The following is a 14,441-nucleotide window of genomic DNA, read 5'->3' on the forward strand; positions in this document are numbered from 1 at the left end:
GTTTATTTCTAGAAAATGAACTTTAATACCATATAGTTTAGCTAAAGTCACATTTGCAAATATTTTACATATGGAATGGGTAAGTGTTGAGAAGATGTACAAGGTAGTGAAAAAAGGAAATTGTAAACTAAGAAAGAGAGTGAATAAGCAAAAAATTAGCAATAGCCATTACTAGATACAGGAATATTTGTCACTAGAAGTGATAAAAGTTATTAGTATGCTTTAAAATAAAAGGCATCCCAATATGATCCTAATAATACTCTTGTGTATGCAGAAAGGATCTGCAACATTATGGATCTTTCTTTTATTCATACCTTTGGTTTCTTTAAATGTTTTCTTTAAACATGTTCTAATTGGGATGTATTTTAATTTTGAAGCTGAAGCATTTGGCATTGGTCTGACTTGTTGGGATTTACAGCCCTTGCAGCCTTATGGCTGAGAAGGAAGGGAAAGGAGTGCCTTGTGTTGATTATGCAAATAGTGGTAAACAAAAGAAACATTAACTGAAAAGCTCAGGGAGAAAAGCAGTGAAAAACAGATGTGATAAAATGGAATAGGAATGAAGTATATAGGAGCACGCTGAAGAGGAGGCAGAGGAAGGTGATTAGACTGCAAGAAGCCCTTACTGTAGAAAATTATTATCAGGCATTAACAAATAATACAGAAAAAACAAGCTGCAGGATGGGAATGATTTAGGGTTTTTTTTTTTTGGAGGGATTTTGTTGTTTTTTGGGTTTTTAAAATATGGATTATACTTGGCTTTAAAAGTTCCTTTTGTGGCTTTTAAAAACATTTTTTATAGTACTTTGTCCAATTAAAATATGTTTTATAATTAATTGTAGCTTTTGAACCATTCAGGTAGATGCTTTCAAAGGTGCTGCAAATGACACCTTGAAATGAGGGGAAAAAAGACCTTGTACATAATGAATAGAAAAGCTTCAGTACAGCAGTTTGCTAAATTATTAGGCATGCACAGGGGCAAAAGAAAAGTTATTCAGACAGTAGATAGAAGATGGGAGTTTAATTGGGAATGAATGAGATTTAGGTTAACAAAAGGTTTGAACTGTGAATTAAGGGAAATAATAATGGGTCTGACATTCTATTAATAATTAGAATACTGCCTATAGATGTATTGTAGGAGTAACGTATATATATACTCAAAATATGCATTGAAATTGTCCTTTCATATTCAAATGTTGTGAAGATGCAAAAATGCAATGATATATATACAGTCATCCTCCTGGCTGTTCTTTTACATAATCAAGATATTTTAAATGTTACATATACAGTCAAGATATTTTAACTCTATGCATATACATAATGATCAGGCCATCATCTTTCAGCATGCAGGTTTAGCAAGTAGTAAGTATACATAATTGCTGGCGGATAAGTTCTTCACATCTTCCAAAAATTAATTGCAGTTCCTGTGTCATGTAACTAAGAATCTCACTTGCTAATAAAAAAAATCAATTATATTGTTATGAAACTTGAACTTGCTGGTCCATGTGTTGAGGTGGTGGTGACCCTTGAAGTCACAAACGTATTTGCAGAAGAGTGCACACATTTGTTCTCCCTTCCTAAAAGTTGTTCATTCATTTTCTAAAACACAGAGCTGATCCAGTCAGATAAGGGTTTTTTGGCATTGATGTAACTTAGTGCCTATTGTGTGTATGCTGTGAGATATTCAATTCCCACCAGAAAATAGGTATTTAAAATACTTAATCTTTGAATTCTGGTTTTTAATTTTTAATATGGGCTAAAGACTGATACAAAGGTTTAATGTCCTATCACTATCTCTATGCTTGCTTTCAGCTCAGAGCGGGTCTGTGCCACCTTCCTCCCCAGGGAGTATTCCTGGCTGTGGTGTTAGGTTATGCAGATGTAGCCAGGAACCCTTACAGAAACATTGAATCATAAAATAGAATCACAGAATTGTTACAGTTGAATAAGATTTTCAAAGTCATTGAGTCTTACTTTTGACCGATCCCCATCTTGTCAACTGAACCATATCCCCAAATGCCACGTTCAGCCATTTCTTGAACACCTCCAGGGGCAGTGATTCTGCCACCTCCCCTGGGCAGCCCATTCCAATGCCTGATGATCCTTTCAGTGAAGAAATTCTTCCTGATGTCCAAACTGAACCTCACCTGGTACAGCCTGAGCCTGTGTCCTTTTGTTCTGTCGCTGCTTCCCTGGGAGAAGAGGCCGTCCCCCACCTGGCTACAGCCTCATTCCAGGCAGCTGTAGAGAGTGATGAGGTCACCCCTGAGCCTCCTTTTCTCCAGGCTAAACACCCCCAGCTCCCTCAGCCACATCTCACAGAAGTTACTTTCTAGGCCCTTCACCAGCTCTGTTGCCGTTCTTTGGATGTGCTCCACCACGTCAATCTTCTTCTTGAGTCAAGGGGCCCAGAACTGGGCACAGCAAGGTGTGGCCTCACCTGTGCTGAGTACAGGGGGACGGTCACTGACCTGGTCCTGCTGGCCACACAAGTGTTGATATAGGCCAGGGTGCCCTTGGCCTTCTCACCCATGTGGGCACACACTGACTCATGTGTAAGCTGCTGTCAGCCAGCACCTCCAAGTTCTTTTCTGCTAGGCTGCTTTACAGCCACTCTGCTGCCAGCCTGTAGCTGCCTGGGGTTGTTGTGACACAAGCAAGATTCGGCCTAGTTGAACCTCATACAGCTGGCTTCAGCCCATCAATCCAGCCTGTCTGGATCCTCTGCAGTCTCCCTACCCTCCAGCAGATCAATACTTCTACCCAACCTGTTGTCATCTGCAAACTTATTTAGAGTACACTCAATCCCATTGTCCAGATAATTGATAAAGATACTGAACAGGACTAGCCCCAGTACTGAACCTTGGGGAATCCCAGTAGTGACCATCCAACCGTTGGAGGTAGCTCCATTCACCACCACTCTCTAGGCGTGGCCATCTAGTTTTTAACCCAGCAAAGAGTACACCTGTCCATGCATTGGGTTGCCAGTTTCTCCAGGAGAAGTCTTAAATAGGTTGCAGGAGGAAAAACACATGTGCAGAGTAGTTGTCTCAGTATGAGAAATGTGGAACTTGGTGTAAAAATTCTGACCTTAGCAGCAATGTGGCAGTACTTCTATTGGTTTTAGCAGTTTAGAGCTGTTACAAAAGCAGGTTGGTAACACAAGATCATTCAGAATTTTGTATGGTTCTGGGAGAGATTATATCTTGTAGACACTGGTTAAATATGTTGATGGAAAATTTAGATCTACGTGATTTTTGTGAATAAATTGCTTGTTCCGATGTACCACATACTTCCTCCTCCTGCGTGACAAGTCCTTGTTTAACCAAGGGTTCCCTGACTCCTCTAACTACTCTGTCAGGCTAAGAAAATTCATTCTCTGTAAACCAGTAACATCAGTCAGACCTAGTGGTGGTTAGAAAATTTTTGAATAGTGTTTGTTGTTTTGCATGTAGCAGAGGTCACTCTGGTGGATCCATGTCGTACATGAAAGCAAAGGCTGACATGCTAAGTACATTCCACATACTTCTGTATCCACCCACTCAATACAGATGCTTCCCTCTTCCCACGCCAGCTTCCAAAACAGTTCTTTTGGGAGAAGGAAACACATGATCTTACGCTGCCACCTAATGGTAAACGTCAGCTTCCTACCACGAGATAGGAAAAGACTTTCTGGAGGCTGAGATGTTTATTTTTAAATGGCTTGTATGGAAATGCAGTGAATTTTATCATTGAATGTGATGGGTGTGTGGAAACTTGATCACAGAGATGCATGCAAAAAAATTCTGAATGCTGTAAAAGAGAGTTGCAGTATAGTCCTGGCTTTATGATATTAAAAAATAAAGTAGCACTTACTGCTTGTTAGGTTGATGCATCAGCTGCAGCTACCAGTTTATAATCTCTTAGTAGATTTCACTTAGCACATTCTGCCAGTTCTAAAATACAGTTGCCACTTTGTTTTCATATTTCTAATGAACCCATTGCTACTAGGAAGGGATTGCCAGACTACACCCTTGCCTTGTTGCTATTGGAGAGACCTTTGTTAACGCCTTCTGATTTGTTGTGTTTAGTCTACACCAGTGTCACTTGTGCTGATCTTTTTGCATGCATTATTAACACAGTACAGCTGGTACAAAGCCAGCTTCAAGGAGTCTGACTGGTACCAGACAGAGGGGGGAGTGTACAGCAGTTCTAGCTGGAGCTTGTTTATGCTGGTTGCTATTCAGAATCTGTGTTTATTTAAAGTTGCTCCTTTTGACCTTTTGGAAGCTCCTGTGGAACTGAGCTTCAAGTTACCATTTGGTGTCTGTATCTTGCTTTGGGAAGCACCTTTAATCTGCAAATATTGTCATATATGCTGAAATTATTACTGTAAGATTCTGAAGTTCTGGGAGCAAAGCAGTTTTTACAGAAAAATTACTTCTTGCTGAACTGTGTTCATTGTCAGGCTTTGTTAATTAGTATCTGTTGCATCCTGTTGCTCTTATTGGATTGTGACTGCTAGGAGGCTGTGATTACCCATGGAGATTTCAAACTAATCTCTGGAGAATATAAATGCTGTGTATGGACACAAGTTCTGTAGTAGAATTTGTAAGAGCCCATGTATCCTCTACTGTTAAATTAGGTTTATTGCTATGAGTCTATACAGAACCTGAAGTTTGGAGTAGTGCAAGGAGGGACTTCTGTTGATGGGCACTTGTGGTACAAGTGAATTGATGGTACTCCACTTGTTTTGAATCCAAAGTAAATGTGCATGACCTTTACATGGAAGCAAGGACCACTTCATCTAATGTTGTATGACTCCATTAACTATACTCAACATGTGTTTGAGGGAAGTAAAAGTGTATAGTGGCTTGTAACCAAATGTATTTTTATTGTACTTCTCATTAATATAACCACTATGTGAGATCTCAATTTATTTTGTATTTCAAATTGTTGCTGAAGCATAAATAAGACTGTTTTAAAATGTTAACTATAGGTCTAATACCAGATCTGGTTCTATTCTGGGTAAAATAGTGTGCCTAGCAGAAGGTACTAGTCTACACATCCAGTATGTTTGCTGAAATAGTAAAGGTAGTGTAATACTTAGGGTTGTCAAGGGTGGTAAGCTTCACTCTTCTTTTTCTGAGGTTTTCTGGATTCAATTTGTGGTTCCCAGTTTCTTTTGCAGTGATTACTTTTAAATAATGATTAAGTATTCTTCAGTAAGTGATTCTTGTATAATGAGCAAATCAGCAGAGAAATTATTTACAGTTTAATTGCATGCCATCATGATCTAAGCTTTTGCTACTTCTTCACCCTGTAATGCTGAAAAGAATAAACCAGAAATACTTTCTCAAGTCACAAATGGGCTTGTTTATAAGTAAATGGTAAGCAAGTTTTCATGAGAAAAACTTCCAAAAACTGACTTATTTAATTTGTTAATGGAAGTTAATGAAACAAACTTTGTGTATGTGGAGTCAGTCTCTTCTTAGATGCATCTGGCCAGATGTTCTACAGATACAGTTGCTTTCAGTTTGAGCATTTTAGTGTGCACTTCATTTTGAAGACAGCTGTAGCAAGTCTGTATGTAGCAAGTTGTAGCATATCTGTTAGTGGGAAAACTACTGGTAAAATGTACGATAAAAATAAGGGTACTAAACCATACAGTATAACATATTGTTAACATACCTCACACATTCACATTCATGTTTCTAGTCTGTTGTGACTATGTCTAAAATACATCTGTACAGATAAAAGCATTGTTAATTTATGGCTCTACACAAGTACGTGTGGTGGAAAAAAACTCCTGATAACTTTTCAAGGCACTCAAACATCAAACTGAAAAAAATTTCCTTAATTTATGTCCCTCTGTAGACAAGATTCATTTGCAGTAATTGATTACAAGACTATCTTGGTCTTTATATATATATATTAAAAAATAGTTTCATTTTTCCCCCTAGGAATTGTATAGCTCATGCATAAGCTTAAATTGTCATGCATATGCCTTATAAACCTGCACTAATGAGTAGCATTTGATCATTTGATAGTGGTATATTTGAGTGTGTGTGCTATTTGTGTTATATCTGTTTCTTTTGGTTTTGGAGAACATACATGGAAATTCTGAAAATATGAGCAAAATTCCACTTCTGATTGCATTCACTTACATAGTGCTTGCACGGAATGTCCAAGTCTCTCCCAAAAACTCAAATTTGTTTTCTTGGTTTTGTTTTTTAGCATTAGAAATGCAGCTGTCCACAAAAATGTTACCATGTGTGGATGTAATATAAATGCTTTTCTGTGCAGTTGTACTATGTATCACACGTGAAGTAGTATCCCATAGTATAGTTCATGTTCCTACTGCGCACTCCTGACTAATTTGAGGGTAAAATAAAGTATCTTAAATTGTCTTTAAACAAAGAAGAAATTGAAACTTTCTGCTTACATCCATCAGCATTTTCTGCTTACTGTCATTCATTAAATTTAAGGTCATTGAAAATCCTGAATCTCACTACTTATGTCTTAAAGTTTTATTTTAACATCATCACTTTTTCATTGAACACAGGCAGATGTTGGGACCCTCATTTTTTGTTTTTGCATTTGTTTCTCACACTATTTTCACTGTACCACTACATTTCATATCTGTCATCACTTTTTCTTGCATTTCATTTGATTTTTTTAATGTTTTTTAAAAAGTATTGTTTTATGCCCCTGCTGTAATCAGGTGCTACTGATGAAAGACTTCTGTACCATGCCATTATGTACGTAGGTCCTTTGTACCTGCTTGTGCTAATGGCCATTTGGATATGAAAAGAAACTTCCAGGAAACAACTCCTCTCTATATAATTGTACTTTTTAATGTGTCTGCCTTTAGATTTGTTTCACTTAATCTGCTGTTTGCTTTTTGTAATAAAAACAGCTTTAACTATCTTGAAACATGTTTAGGTTACAGAAAAAGACTAAAACTAACAAATCACTGCTTTTGTGTCCATTTAAATGGCTTTCCCTGTGTGTTAAATGTGATTCTTATAACTGACTCTGGATTGCTACTCCCACCCAAGTTTGCTCTCAAATGCAAAGTATGGCAGACTTTCATTTGGTATGGTATACTTTGTACAGCAAAGCTCACCTAACTTGTGAGCATCAGAGAGGGACTTCATTGTCTTTTGAGTTGGATGCTGTGATCCAAAAATGAAATAGAAAATTTTTGGAATAGATGAGAATATTTCAGTTGAAAGGGACATAAGTCCATTTAGTCCAACTGGCTGACCCATTCAGGGCTGACCAAAAGTGAATTTGTTTGCTACAGTTAATCTCTGAAGATGGGATGTAGCTGGTGGTGAAGATGAGAGAAGGGAGTATACCTGGTGATGTATTGAGTGCATGGTGGAATGAATATGGCCAAGTGTTGAGTGTGTGTCCAGACTGAGGGATGAAGGTTGTCATATTTTCATCAAAAAGTGCTTTAAATATTTTTATTACACAGACCTGAAGTAAATGGAATACATTTTCTGGATGAGTATCTCAGAAACTACTTATAGTTTTAAAAATGCTGTTGTAGAGAATATATTTTCACAAGCAAGTGGCTCACATGGTTTCTTCTTGCATTTGTAAGACTGAATAAAAACTAACAGAACCTGCTCCCTGCCACTTGAGATAAGGCTGTTTTTCCTTGGTGTATGGTGAACAGACAGATCAGTGGGTTCTGTTTTGCAAGAGAATTATTTTAACTTTTTCCATTGTTTGTATAAAATGGAAATATATTCTGTGTATCTCCCTTTCATGATTCTGTGACTTCTGCTGCTCAGGAATCAATAGACAATAATTGTGTGAGATCATTTACAAGCTGCCAAACTTCTGATGTCCTGCCATTTTAAAGTTAAATGGAAGCATTTTGTACAGACAGCATTTCTGTCTTACTTGTAATAGTGAAATCAAAAATATAAAATTAGTTTTGCTTAAAACAGATTTCAGTCTCTCCAGTCATGTTATATGTGTATGTAATAGCAGATTTAATTTCAGATTTAGTTACAAGTTAATGTTCCCATCTTACAGGGAAATGATTTGGTGTTTGTTGTTAGTTTGAGTTTTTTGTGAATGTTTTAATTGTAAACTGTTTACAAGGCTATGTTTCACTGAAGAAATGAATATTCATTTTTCAGGGGCAGATTCCCTCAAAAAGATTTAGAGTTGCTGTTTCCTGGGATGAGCGCTGATTTCACAAGTGAAAATTTTTCTGCTGCCTGGTACCTGATTGAGAATCATTCAACAACAAGGTTTGTTGCTGTCATATAAGTAATTGTTTTAGATGCAAGTCACTGATGGTATTTCCTAATGCAGTAGATGTGTCAGTGGTGGTTTGCATTTACAGCAAACAGTCATAATTGTCTCTGGTGTTTCTGCTTGGCCTGAAACTTGAATCAACCAGTTTGATTAATCTGCTTCTGAGAAAGACCTTGTTTTTAACCAGACCTAATTTATGATGGGATTTTTTTTTATCCCCAACCCCCAATGTGAGATGGAAGCTCTCTTTCTTCAAATTTTAGGAATCAAGACGTTAGCACGGTCTTGAGTGGAAACTGCAGGTGTTAAGTCATGAACAGAGACACAGGTTATGGGCACTGAACAGATTACTAAAATTGTTAGCATCAATTAAGTTGTAGTTAACACTTGTGGAAAATGCTATAGTAGCAGAAGTTGTACAAGCAAGTAGGATCTTTGAGGTAAATCCCTTAAAATCCTGACAATGAAGATCTTAATTTAGAAATACAGTTCCTAGTACGTACTTACATGAATGTATTATATAAATACATTTTTTTCATGTATAACTGAATTCCAAAACTTTTATCTGCTATGTGTTCACATAATACTGGAAGCCATTTTTAATAGAGAAGATGAGCTTCTTTTGTTGTTTTCAGCTACATACTCTGATTGGTATTTTAAAGGGAAATACTACTTTACAAATTGTTTTGGTTTTGTTTCCTACTAGTAGAAAAAGGTATGGGGAGTTGCTTCTTGGTTTTGGGGGTGGGAGGATATTTGGTTTTTGAAGCTGCAGAAATAACCATTACTCTGCTTGGGAAATACTTAAATTTCCTCTCTAAATAATGGTACTTTAAAGGGTCAGCAAGAGAACATAATAATGCACATATAGTGACAGCATCTTTTGAAATCAAGTAACTAAGAGGACTTATTACAAAGTAGTTCTGTCGGTCAGAATCTGATAACTTCAAGAATCATCAAGTTTTTTAAAAAATTGAGGGGATAATAAAGTGATAAAGAGTAAATAGCTTTTGATGTAGGTCTTTGTAAAAAATTTTCTCTATGTTTGGCCCTTGGACTGTTTCCACTTTGTTGCTCATCCATGTGGGCACCAGTGACACTGCCCAGAGAGATGCAGAACAGATCACAAGTGATTGCAGACTGGGGACAACAGTGAAGAATGTGGGAGCCTAGGTATTTCCTTTGACTTTTGTGGGAAGGGGAAAGCTTCAGGTAATAGGGATGCATCCTGTAGATTCACAGATGGCTGTACCACTGGTTTCAAAAGCAGCACTTTTTGCTTCGGTAGCTGGATCCATGACTCGAGAACAAAGACTGCTAGTGAGAAATGGAATTAATTTGAAAAAGTGGGGTGGCAGAGTGGGAGCATCTTTGCCAACAGGTTTGCACTTTGGTGTAAAAAACTTCAAATTTGGACTATCAGGGGATGGTGATAACAGCCTGCAGTTAAATGAAGGGAAAGAGTGCTACCTGTGGGTTCAGTGATGGCATTAAGAATGCTGTAGGTAATTACAAAATTAGCTGGAAGTGTCTAACTTTAAGTGCCTTTACACACTCATGGGCTGTCTGAGAAACAAATAAGAGACAGAACTCTGTGTGGAATTAGACAAACATACTGGTGGAATAAAGTGGGATAGCTCATGTACATAGTATTTTGCGATAGATAGCAAGAAGCTACCTGAAAAAGACACCCAGGAAAGAAGAGAGGGACTTGACCTTCATGTGAAGAACAGCTGGAATAAATGTATGGGTCCTGTGACGGAGCAGAATGGTTGAGATCTTTTTCAGGAGTCTGGAATGGGTGACATTGCTGTGGCATGAGGAAGTGAACAAAATCTTCCTTAAGCAACTTGGGGAAGTTTCCAGAGAGCAGACTATGGTCCTTGTACAAGATTTTAACGTCCTTCATATTTACAGGAGGGTTAGCAATCCCAAGAGGCTTTTGAGGAGTTCTGGGAATGACTTCTAACATAGCTGCAGTATGGGCCTTCAGGGGTGCTACTCTTCTGAGCCTGATTCTTGCAGGCGAGGCAGGGGATGTGATAACCAGTTGCAGCTGTGGCTGTAGCAATTGTGAAATAATTCAAGACTCAAAGGGGTGTGGGGAAGGCAGGCAGGAGACTACACACCTGGGATTGGAAAGCAGTCTTACAGAAGACAATCCAGTGTTTGTCAAAGTTGACTGTCCAGTGAAAATCATCTTCTGGGGTGTATCAGCAGCAATGTGTTAGGTAAGATATGGAGATAATTATTCTGCTTGGCATTGCTAAAGCTGCAGTTGAAGTGCTTTTCCCACCTATGACCACTGCTATAAGAAAGATGTGAGAGCTGAGCCACAAGCTGAGGAGAGGATAAATATTGGTGGCTATGCAGCTTGAATGAGTTAGATGCTCTTAGAAAAGAAAAAACATTTTTAACACTCTGTCTAGTACTAGCTTAAGTATTTCATCCTTCATGCTGAAAAAATTCCATCAATTTGCGTCTTTGCATGTTAACAGTTTCAAGTAATGATCTCCATCCAATGGCATAAAAAGTGTTAATTTGTACTTTTAAATGAAATCTGGAGTTTTTTGCATATTAACTCCATTTATATTCATTTATAAAATCCAAATCTTAGTGTTGAAGGTCCAAGAGCAGTGTAAAACTCTACAGGAATAAATGCTCAAAGGGTAGGGTGAATCCAGTTATGTTTTGAATCTAACTATAAATATCTCTTTAAATAAAGAAGAAGCAAAACTGTTTTGGTTGGTTTTCTTTTTTTCCCAATTCAGCATGTGTAGTCTTAAAAATATTCTGGAATTGTATAAATATCATCCCATATAATTTGTGCTGTTTTTCTGGAAACACAGCAGTGGTTTAGTTCTTGTCCTCTACGTAACCTTAGCTATTGGAAATGGTAAATGTGTGGTGCACTGACATTTTGGTTAGCTTATGTCTGTTTTTTCCTTGAAGGATATTATTTTTAAGAAATCAGTATAACATCCTTTTTACTAATTCTTTTAATCCTGGCAATATCCTGTTAAATAGAAATAAACTATTTTGACATGCTGTGAGATCATCAGGTAACATGAAACAGTGCTTAAAAGGAGAACTGTACAGATTTTCATTATTTTGAAAATGCTGCTGGTTAGTTCTTCACATATGCCCAAGTGGACCAGTCCAGGTAACGAGTAATGAAATTTCTGTCCATCAGATGGAAACAGAAAATTAGGCAAAATTTTGTGATATCATCAGTATAAAAAGAAAAGAGCTTTTAAGTGCACCAAGTGTGCTTTGTCTCCCAGCAGAGGGTGATAGCTTTCTCATTGCCTGGGCTAACATTTGGTTTGTTCTCTTAATGTGTCTTTTTGTACCAGCTCTTTTTAAAATGGGCAGAATATTGATGGAATTGTCTTATGTCTTAGTTTTCAACTTCCTTGATCCCTCTCCTCACCAAGTTGTAGTGCAGTTTTTTGTTTCATTTTTTTGTTATTAGGGAGATAGCTTTGCCTGGCAGCTAGGAAGAAAGACTTTAAGGATGATAATCATGTGCTATAATTGTATCTCTGAGCTTGTTCGTGGTGGTGTTTTTATAGTTAATCGAGTAATATAACTACTGAGGTCGTATTAATCATCATTAACCAAAAAAATAATTATATACAATTAATGAAGATTTATTCACAACATAAGACTTCTCAATTAATTGCAGGTGCTTGCAAAAAATAATGTCGTGAAATCAAATGTAAACTGGCAAAAATTAAGAAATGTTAGGAAAATCAGATAAAAAAGACAGCTACCATACCAACAGCAATAATGAGTTGGCAATCAGTATTGCCCTTTGAAGTGTCTTTCAAAAATATTTCAGCAAATTCATATAAAAACCATACCTTCATAAAGCAGGAATCTGTTTAGCTTTTCTTTATTTTGCACTAATGTATTGTGTTGTATTAAATTCTGAACTGTATGTCCAAACCAACATAAAAATATTGAATGAATTCAGAAGCAAAAGTGAGAAAGGATTGTGAGTAAAACAGCAGAGTTAAACAAATGTCATTATTAAAGAGACTTGTAAATCTCAGTTGTTAATCTACTGTGTACTAAGTGAATTCTGCTGTCACCTATTTAATATAGTACAGACTGTTAGAAGAAACATCTTGACCAGCTTGTATTATGAAGAAATCTCTTCCATCACAAGTGATAGGTGCCCTCTGTTTAGCGTTGAAACTAAAATACTGAGATCTTTGGACTAAGGATAAACTCTCATTATTGAAAAGCACACTCATTAGTAATTAATTCACCCTTACTAGTTGTTCTGAAAGTAACTGGCTTTATTTTCCAAGTAGTTTGTTCTGTTTATTTATTAGCTGACCTTATTGTTTAAATGTCTCTGAGATTTTCCTGTTTGTTTTCAGCTTTGATCAGCTCAAAACGGCTGTTGTGAATTTGAAGAAACAAGCCAATAAGAAAAATGAAGGGAGTCTAGCTTATGTGAAAGGAGGTCTCAGCACATTTTTTGAAGCACAAGATGCTCTGTCAGGTAAAGATACTTTGCACTTGCTAAGTACAGTATAGAAAAAAATACTTATGTGCATATATAGTTGAATTTAATACTAAAAATACTGTTTCTCTTTGCAGTCTGTACTAAACTATATAATGAGCCCAAAATCTGTGCTGTGTTGGTCACAAGCTATTGTGACCAAATTGATGTGGTTTATTTGCAAAGGATGTCACCAACTGTATCTTACAGGAATTGAAGTCATTTGAACAAATTGCTTAGACCACAAATGCAAGAAAGAGAAGTGTTAAACTGGAGTTAAGATTACTTGCAAACTGTAGCAACAGCAAAAACTTGATTTTATGATGCCTTATTCCATAATCAGACCGTAATATTTATATGAATATCCAGACACTTGTTACTATAGGAAATCAGAGCCTTTCTGTTTTGCTTGCCATTGGGAGAATGCAGCACACACTAGTGAGATTATCGTAGTTGCTATTTATATATATATATATGTTTACAGTATATAGGCACACACAGACACACTCTTAGAGCATCAAATGTCTCATAGGTCAAACCTCATTGTGGGCTACTGTCGTCCTGTCTAGTGAGGCTCTGGTTACTAGAGCAGCAACAGTGCCCAGGAAACCACCCAAATAGGTTTGTAATTTACCACTATACTGATTATCTGTCCTGGTAATTGACCCCTTTGGCCAAAATCTGACTAGGTTCAGTAACAGAAGTACTAAGGATTTAGAAGAAAATCTGAAGAATGTGGTGGTGCTCATAGGGAAAGACTCTAAGAAGAACCATTACTTGGCATTGTTTCACCTTTTTTAAGCTGAGTTTTTATTAAATGCTAGGAAAAATAATAGGTTTTCCTTGTAATTTTTATATCTTGAAAATACTGAAATCCTGTTTTTTTCTTAAATTGTCTTGAACGTAATCCCAAATAAATATTGAAATGTGGCTTGTTTTTCACAACCAAATCTGCTTTGCATATGGAATGTCACATACTCTAAAAGACTGAAAGTTCTGTTTTCAAGAAGTTGCTACAATGGATAAAAAATAGTGCTAACAGTATTACCTTGTAAGATTATTTTTTGGATCAGCAAATACTAGTAGGATTTGAAGAAAGATAAGGCAAACCATAAATGTTGTGAGGTTTTAGAAAAGCTGAGCACAACTTTTGTTCCACCTCTTAGCAGCATTTTGTCTTTGGAGACTGATTTTCTGATAAATAAGGAGGTCAACAAGCAAGTAGCAATGTGAGAAATATTAATAAAATAATAATAGGGAAAGCAACCTCATTTAGTTTATTAACTACTATAATCTCAATAATAATAAAATAAATTTTAAGGAATTAAAAGCTGTAATATTGTTTTGCATCTCTTATCTTTATCAGTGTTATTTTTACCTAAAATCAGGATTTAATAGTGCAGTCCTTCAGCTAAATTATGAACTTAAACTTGGGATGACTGAAGTGGTTCTTGATGTCACTTTTTGTCTCTAACCAAAATGGCTTGGCTTTCTCTTCCCCTCAGTGATCTCCCTTTTGTGCTCAAAATACAGCTTATACAGTGAATTCAAGTTTCAGCTTACACAGTGAATTAAAGTGGTATAATGGAAGAATGGCCTTCATGCTCTTGCAAAAGAAAATTACAGACTTAAAGCCTCACTTGTATAAATTCAAAACTGCAAC

The 14,441-nt window shown here is 36.7% G+C and overlaps 1 protein-coding gene across 1 annotated transcript in view; it reads left to right on the forward strand.

Annotated features, from left to right (window-relative positions):
- The window catches only part of EXOC2 (exocyst complex component 2), a 127,130-nt gene that overhangs the window by 22,195 nt on the left and 90,494 nt on the right, over positions 1 to 14,441 (forward strand). The window contains exons 5-6 of the mRNA XM_068198379.1: positions 8,142 to 8,255; positions 12,654 to 12,778. Of these exons, the coding sequence (XP_068054480.1) occupies positions 8,142 to 8,255; positions 12,654 to 12,778 (239 nt within the window). The remainder of the gene's footprint in view (positions 1 to 8,141; positions 8,256 to 12,653; positions 12,779 to 14,441) is intronic.

This window comes from Anomalospiza imberbis, chromosome 1 (genome assembly GCF_031753505.1).
Source record: "Anomalospiza imberbis isolate Cuckoo-Finch-1a 21T00152 chromosome 1, ASM3175350v1, whole genome shotgun sequence".
NCBI classification, from domain to species: domain Eukaryota; kingdom Metazoa; phylum Chordata; class Aves; order Passeriformes; family Viduidae; genus Anomalospiza; species Anomalospiza imberbis.